This window comes from Amphibalanus amphitrite, unplaced genomic scaffold (genome assembly GCF_019059575.1).
Source record: "Amphibalanus amphitrite isolate SeventyFive unplaced genomic scaffold, NRLGWU_Aamphi_draft 001379F_arrow, whole genome shotgun sequence".
NCBI classification, from domain to species: Eukaryota; Metazoa; Arthropoda; class Thecostraca; order Balanomorpha; family Balanidae; genus Amphibalanus; species Amphibalanus amphitrite.
The window spans coordinates 111,231-119,117 of NW_024882872.1; the positions used below are offsets into that span (position 1 = coordinate 111,231).

At 59.3% G+C, this 7,887-nt stretch overlaps 1 protein-coding gene across 1 annotated transcript; it reads right to left on the minus strand.

The window, feature by feature from the left end:
- Nucleotides 1-523: 523 nt before the first annotated feature.
- LOC122372624 (uncharacterized protein K02A2.6-like) lies at nucleotides 524-4,747 on the minus strand. The gene has a single exon (XM_043350066.1). It carries the CDS (start codon nucleotides 4,745-4,747, stop codon nucleotides 524-526), a length of 4,224 nt encoding a protein of 1,407 aa, XP_043206001.1.
- Between the last annotated feature and the right edge of the window lie 3,140 nt (nucleotides 4,748-7,887).

The following is a 7,887-nucleotide window of genomic DNA, read 5'->3' on the forward strand; positions in this document are numbered from 1 at the left end:
CTCCTCCTCTCCTCTCTCTTCCTGTCCTCCCTCTCCACTCCCGCCGTCTCGGAGGTAGCCCCCACCGGGTGGGTGCTGACGCTCCCGCGAGAAAGATGCCTGATTCGCCGGGAGCTGATACTGCTGCTGTTGTGCTGCTGCCGGTTCTGTCGCCTGCTGCTGTGCTCGGCCGGCGGCGGGGAGCAGCTGGTCGGCGTGGCGCGCCCACACGTCTGTGTTGTACTGTGTACTGGCAGCGCTGATCTGTTTCGCCGGCTCGCTCGTGTTGGCGCGCGCGCAGGCGGGTCAAAGTTCGGATGTGCCGGCGGCCGGCAGCGACCAAGGCCATCTGCAGCGGCCGCCGGGCAGTGGGGGTCAGGCGGAGGGGAGGATCGGGTTTGCGCGTCGTTCGGTGTGCAGGTGTCGACCGCGGCAGTGGAAATACAGTTCCGGCTTACAGATTCACACTCACCGTGGACAACAGGGCTCTGTCACGGATACTCAGCCCCGAGCGCGACCTGCCCGGCCTCTCAGCGGCACGTCTTCAGAGGATCGCCATGGAGTTGGCGGCGTACCAGTATGACGTGGAACTGCGCAAAACGGCAGACATGGCTCTCGCTGACAGTCTGTCTCGGATGGCGCTGCCGGATAGCGAGCAGGAGCAGACGGCAGCAGAGGCGGACACCAGCGGCCTGGACTGCCACCTGATGTTTATGGACGGTGCGGGCCCGCCGCTGACGGCCCGCGAGAAAGATGCCTGATTCGCCGGGAGCTGATACTGCTGCTGTTGTGCTGCTGCCGGTTCTGTCGCCTGCTGCTGTGCTCGGCCGGCGGCGGGGAGCAGCTGGTCGGCGTGGCGCGCCCACACGGCCCCACCGACGTCCACCTGATACGATACGGGGCCCGTGACGCCGATCACCTGGCCGCGTCGCCAGCGCTGAGGTCCAGCATACGTCCGCGCCCACACGGCCTGACCGACCTGAAACTCGCGCGGGCGTCCCCCGGCCGCTTCTCTCTGGTCCTGCTGGCTGTCCGTTACGTCACGAATGATGCTGGGGTGCAGACGATCCAGCCTGGTGCGGATCGGGCGTCCGAACATTACCTCCGCCGGCGGCCGACCTGTGACCGCGTGTGGAGCTGTCCGGTACGCGATCAGCACCTTCTGCACACGTTGATGCAGCGAGCCGCCGTCCCGTGCGGTCGCTCGGAGCCCGCTCTTCAACACACCGACAGCTCGCTCGGCCGCGCCGTTACTGGCTGGGTGGTACGGCGCCGTGCGGATGTGCCGAACGCCGTTGTTGGAGAGGAAGATCCCAAACTCCGTCGACGTGAACTGAGGTCCGTTATCGGTTACGACTTGGTCTGGGATTCCGAATCGCGCAAACAGCTCCCTGAGCTCCTCAACGGTCCGCCCGGCGGACGTCGTTGGCATGATGATGGCCTCCACCCACTTGGTGTGACTATCGCACACCACCATCAGGTACTTGTTTTCCACCGGCCCCGCGAAATCGACATGGATTCGCTGCCACGGCCCTGACGTGGGCTCCCACGGGTGGAGTGTCGCTCGGGGTGGAGCGCCGCGCTTCTCAGCGCATGAGTGGCAGCCCCGTGCCATGGCCTCCAGGTCGGCATCGAGACCGGGCCACCACAGGTACCGCCTCGCCAGCTGTTTCATTTTGGACCCACCAAGGTGTCCAGTGTGTAGCTCCTGTAGCACCCGCTCTCTGAGTCTCTGGGGTATCACCGCCCGTCCGCCCCAGAGGAGCACGCCCCGGTCGGTGGACAGCTCCGTCTCGCGCTGTCTGTAGGGGGCCAGCTCCGGCTCCGTCACTGATGGCCATCCGTGTCGGACATGCGACAGTACCCTGGCCAGCAGTGGGTCACGTCGGGTGCCGCTTTCGAGCTCGCGGGCCGTCAGCGGCGGGCCCGCACCGTCCATAAACATCAGGTGGCAGTCCAGGCCGCTGGTGTCCGCCTCTGCTGCCGTCTGCTCCTGCTCGCTATCCGGCAGCGCCATCCGAGACAGACTGTCAGCGAGAGCCATGTCTGCCGTTTTGCGCAGTTCCACGTCATACTGGTACGCCGCCAACTCCATGGCGATCCTCTGAAGACGTGCCGCTGAGAGGCCGGGCAGGTCGCGCTCGGGGCTGAGTATCCGTGACAGAGCCCTGTTGTCCACGGTGAGTGTGAATCTCCTCCCGAACAGGAATCGATGGAACCGTCTGAGTCCATACTGCACACCGGTCGCTTCCTTCTCAACCTGTGCGTAGCGCCTCTCAGTCGGTGTCAGCGTCCTCGACGCAAACATGATTGGTCGCTCCGTGCCGTCGGGCATCTGATGCAGAAGGGTCGCGCCGACCCCCGTGGAGCTGGCGTCCGTGACCAGCTTCAGCGGCAGGCTGGGGTCGTACCTAACCAGCACGCGCCCGCTGGCCAGCAGCCGCTTCACTGTAGCGACCGCAGCGGAGCACTGCGGCGTCCACCGCCACGGTGTGCCGCGCTTGAGCAGAGCGTACAGAGGCGCGAGCGTCGTGGCGAGCCCCGGCAGGAGGCGGCTGTAGTAGTTCACCGATCCCAGTAGGGATCGGAGCTGCTGTACGTCTCGCGGCTCCGGCGCGTCCAGGAGCGCCGTTGTGCCGTCCTCCTCCGGTCTGATGCTGTCTGCAGTGATCCTCCACCCCAGGAACGATACTTCCCTGGCCAGGAACACGCACTTGGACCGCTCCAGTCTCAGCCCGTTGCGTTCCATTCGATCCAGCGCCCGATCCAGGCGCCTCAGCAGCTCCTGTTCGCTGTCGGCTGCGATCAAGCAGTCGTCCATGTAGCACACGCAGCCGTCCAGTCCCTCCAGGATCTTGTCCATAGCCTGCTGGAACAGGAAACCGCAGTTAGCGATTCCGTACGGCATTCGAATCATTCTGAACGATCCGCGGTGTGTCGTCACGGTGGTGAGGTCACGTGACTCCTGGTCCAGCTCCATGTGTTCGTACGCCCGACGGATGTCCAGTTTGGCGAACACTCGGCCCTTGATGTTCGCGAACAGGTCCTCCGGCGCCGGGAGCGGGTACGGCGTCACCATGAGCTGCGGGTTCACAGTTAGACTGTAGTTGGCGCACAGTCTGACCTGACCGGTCGGCTTCAGCACCGGCACCAGCGGCGTTCCCCAGCCGGTGGGCGCCTGCTCCGAGTCGGTCTTCTCCGCGATTCCCTCGCGAACCCAGCGCTCCAGCTCTCTGTCGACCAGGGGTAGGAGCGCGTACGGCACCGGCCTAGCCTTCTTGTACACTGGGCGAGCGCCGGGCTTCAGTGCCAGGTGGGCCTTCACAGTCATTTTGCCCACACCGTCCGCAAACACTGACTCGTGCTTCTTGATGACGGTCTCCGGCGTCAGTCTCGGACCTGCCTCCGAGGGACCGCTGACCATGTGTACCGCTCGCCAGTCCAACTGCAGCTGGCGGAGCCAGTCACGTCCCAGCAGCGGTGTCGTTTCCGGCCGGTCACAGATGACCAGGCGCAGGGACCGAGTCTGACCTGCGTGCTCGACTTGCACGGTCGTTTCTCCACGGAGAGGCACCAGTTGTCCCGTGAATGTCTGCAGTCTCAGGTCTGACGCTCGCACGCACATTCCCGGTATCTTTGTGTCCCTGCCGACAATCGTCACTGGTGAGCCGGTGTCGACTAGCATCCTGATTTCTCGCCCGTTTATCCGTACTGAGACGAGAGGAAGGTCCGCTCTCTCACCCCGTATGTCAATCTTCAGGACACCGCTCTCCAGTTGGTTGTCCTCCAGCCACCGTCCGCTGTCTTCTGTCAGGTGATCCACAGCGCGCTCCGGGCACCTCCGCTGCAGGTGAGTGTGGGAGCCACACCGGTAGCAGCGCCGGATCGCCGTCTGGCGTGTGCTCTGGTCCTGCCGTGGTTGACTGGCTCGGCCCCGACGTCCCGACTGAGATGCGGCCTGGTTCCGCCGGTACTCTCCGGGCGGCGGGCCGTCCCCGTCTGCGAGCTGGCGAGGACTGCTGCCCGCGTGCTGGTGCGTGCTGCTCCTGCCACCACCGCCGCGCCCCCGCTGGAGAGTCGGGCAGTCTCTCTTCCAGTGCTGCTGCGACCCGCAGTTAAAGCACTGTCCTCGTCGAGGCTGGGCTGACCTGCCCGCCATTGCCACAGCGTTCACCATCGGCTCCACACTGCCGGGCGCCGTAACTGCCGGCGCCGACTGGCCTCCTCCCACCTGGGCGCACAGCTGCCGCATGTCTCTGTAGGCCCGTGCGGCTCGGCGAACGTTTTCCAGAGTGAGCTCCTTTCCCCTGCTCGCCGTCTCTTGGAGGAGCTTTTCCCGCAGTCCTGGGCTGCTGCCGACTACACACCGGTCTCGTAGTTCACGGTCCGTTTCTGCAGCCGTGTAGCCGCAGCGCAGCGCTTGGACGCGCAGCCGCCCGAGGAACTGCTCGAAATCTTCCTCCGTTCGCATTGTCATTTGATGGAACTCGGCTCTCTCCGTCACAGTGTTCCGGACTGGGGCCAGGTACGTAGTCAACTTTTCCTTCAACTTCTCGAACTCATTTCCCTCCCCCGCCGGCTCGGGCAGGGCCTCGCTGAGGTCCGCTATATCGGGCCCCACGAGGTACTGTAGCAGCGCGCATTTCCGCTCCGTTTCTCTGACATTGGCCGCGATCAGGTAACGCTCCACATTCCGTAGCCATTTTTCGAAGTCTTCTCCCGGTCGGTATTGTCCTACCGCCGACAGCTGCATTCCTGGCAGCTCCATGGCTGTTGTCCGGTGGAGCTCCCGCGATAGGTCCGCTGTAGCCTCCTCGATCGGTCCGCTGAGTACCCTTGATCGGTCCGTTCAGCCCCCTCGATCGGTCCGCTCAGCCCCCTCGATCGGTCCGCTGAAGCCTCCTCGATCGGTCCGCTGTAGCCTCCTCGATCGGTCCGCTGCAGCCCCCTCGATCGGTCCGCTACAGCCCCCTCGATCGGTCCGCTCAGCCCCCTCGATCGGTCCGCTCAGCCCCCTCGATCGGTCCGCTACAGCCCCCTTGATCGGTCCGCTAGTCTCCGCGGCCGGTCCGCCGGTTCGCTGCAGCGCTGCGGAGCCGGGCGACAAAAGGTGTAGTTTGAGAACCTCTGGCGTCGAACCGCCAGGCACCGCCTCAAACCGCCTCAAACCAGATTCAGCACCGCCCGCAGAATCTCTGGCGCACTGCCAATCGCTACGATGGGCACAGCCGGCGCTTGCCAGCGACCGACCAATCACAAGCCGCGACACATCCGATGCGTTGTACGCCTGATCCAGTCTGAGTCCCGAAGGCCAAAATTGAATTCCCGAGCCAACCACTGTGCTCCATCTTGAAAGTTATGCCATGCCAAGCTCCAATCTGATCTTCGTCGCCAAGTGTGATGTATTATCCCCGAACGTTGAGTCTGGACATAGCTAACACACGGCACAACACGAGCGTCCACGGACATGTCACGCCATGGTCGTCACTCTCAGCCAACTGCTAGTCAGCTGGCCGTTCCAGAGGCTCTCAACGCTGGTAGAGCGGCTACGGTACAACAGATACCTTTCCTAATATTCTTGGTAAAAGATATTTGTTTTTAGAATTAAAAACAAGTCCTTCAAATATCAACTATATAACGTCCCAAACCAGAAAATATTCAATTAAAATCAAAATAGAAACATCAAAACTGTACGTCCATCAATTGAGCAGCAGTTTGATATTCGCGAATATCAAACTAAAAATTCGATATTCGGACGGGGAACGCAATAACTCAAGAACCAGTGAACCGATTTTGATGAAACGACCCTCATTCGATTCCTCGTTCCTCATTGCAGGTTGACAGCGATTTTCAGGTCACTAGGTCATGACCTTCAAGGTCAAGGTCAAGGTCAAAGGACGGGGAACGCTCTACAGCCTAAAGTTACCGTCCGATTGGCTTGTAAATGGTCTCAATCGATTCCCCGACCCCGATTCCAGGTTGACAGCGATTTCCAGGTCACTAGGTCATGACCTTCAAGGTCAAGGTCAAGGTCAAAGGACGGGGAACGCTCTACAGCCTAAAGTTACCGTCCGATTGGCTTGTAAATGGTCTCAATCGATTCCTCGACCCCGATTCCAGGTTGACAGCCATTTTCAGGTCACTAGGTCATGACCTTCAAGGTCAAGGTCAAGGTCAAAGGACGGGGAACGCTCTACAGCCTAAAGTTACCGTCCGATTGGCTTGTAAATGGTCTCAATCGATTCCCTGACCCCGATTCCAGGTTGACAGCGATTTCCAGGTCACTAGGTCATGACCTTCAAGGTCAAGGTCAAGGTCAAAGGACGGGGAACGCTCTACAGCCTAAAGTTACCGTCCGATTGGCTTGTAAATGGTCTCAATCGATTCCTTGACCCCGATTCCAGGTTGACAGCGATTTTCAGGTCACTAGGTCATGACCTTCAAGGTCAAGGTCAAGGTCAAAGGACGGGGAACGCTCTACAGCCTAAAGTTACCGTCCGATTGGCTTGTAAATGGTCTCAATCGATTCCCTGACCCCGATTCCAGGTTGACAGCGATTTCCAGGTCACTAGGTCATGACCTTCAAGGTCAAGGTCAAGGTCAAAGGACGGGGAACGCTCTACAGCCTAAAGTTACCGTCCGATTGGCTTGTAAATGGTCTCAATCGATTCCTTGACCCCGATTCCAGGTTGACAGCGATTTTCAGGTCACTAGGTCATGACCTTCAAGGTCAAGGTCAAGGTCAAAGGACGGGGAACGCTCTACAGCCTAAAGTTATCGTCCGATTGGCTTGTAAATGGTCTCAATCGATTCCTTGACCCCGATTCCAGGTTGACTGCGATTTTCAGGTCACTAGGTCATGACCTTCAAGGTCAAGGTCAGGGTCAAAGGACGGGGAACGCTCTACAGCCTAAAGTTACCGTCCGATTGGCTTGTAAATGGTCTCAATCGATTCCTTGACCCCGATTCCAGGTTGACAGTCATTTTCAGGTCACTAGGTCATGACCTTCAAGGTCAAGGTCAAGGTTCGCGAATATCAAACTAAAAATTCGATATTCGGACGGGGAACGCAATAACTCAAGAACCAGTGAACCGATTTTGATGAAAAGACCCTCATTCGATTCCTCGTTCCTCATTGCAGGTTGACAGCGATTTTCAGGTCACTAGGTCATGACCTTCAAGGTCAAGGTCAAGGTCAAAGGACGGGGAACGCTCTACAGCCTAAAGTTACCGTCCGATTGGCTTGTAAATGGTCTCAATCGATTCCCTGACCCCGATTCCAGGTTGACAGCGATTTCCAGGTCACTAGGTCATGACCTTCAAGGTCAAGGTCAAGGTCAAAGGACGGGGAACGCTCTACAGCCTAAAGTTACCGTCCGATTGGCTTGTAAATGGTCTCAATCGATTCCTTGACCCCGATTCCAGGTTGACAGCGGTTTCCAGGTCACTAGGTCATGACCTTCAAGGTCAAGGTCAAGGTCAAAGGACGGGGAACGCTCTACAGCCTAAAGTTACCGTCCGATTGGCTTGTAAATGGTCTCAATCGATTCCCTGACCCCGATTCCAGGTTGACAGCGATTTTCAGGTCACTAGGTCATGACCTTCAAGGTCAAGGTCAAGGTCAAAGGACGGGGAACGCTCTACAGCCTAAAGTTACCGTCCGATTGGCTTGTAAATGGTCTCAATCGATTCCTTGACCCCGATTCCAGTTTGACAGCGATTTTCAGGTCACTAGGTCATGACCTTCAAGGTCAAGGTCAAGGTCAAAGGACGGGGAACGCTCTACAGCCTAAAGTTACCGTCCGATTGGCTTGTAAATGGTCTCAATCGATTCCTTGACCCCGATTCCAGGTTGACAGCGATTTTCAGGTCACTAGGTCATGACCTTCAAGGTCAAGGTCAAGGTTC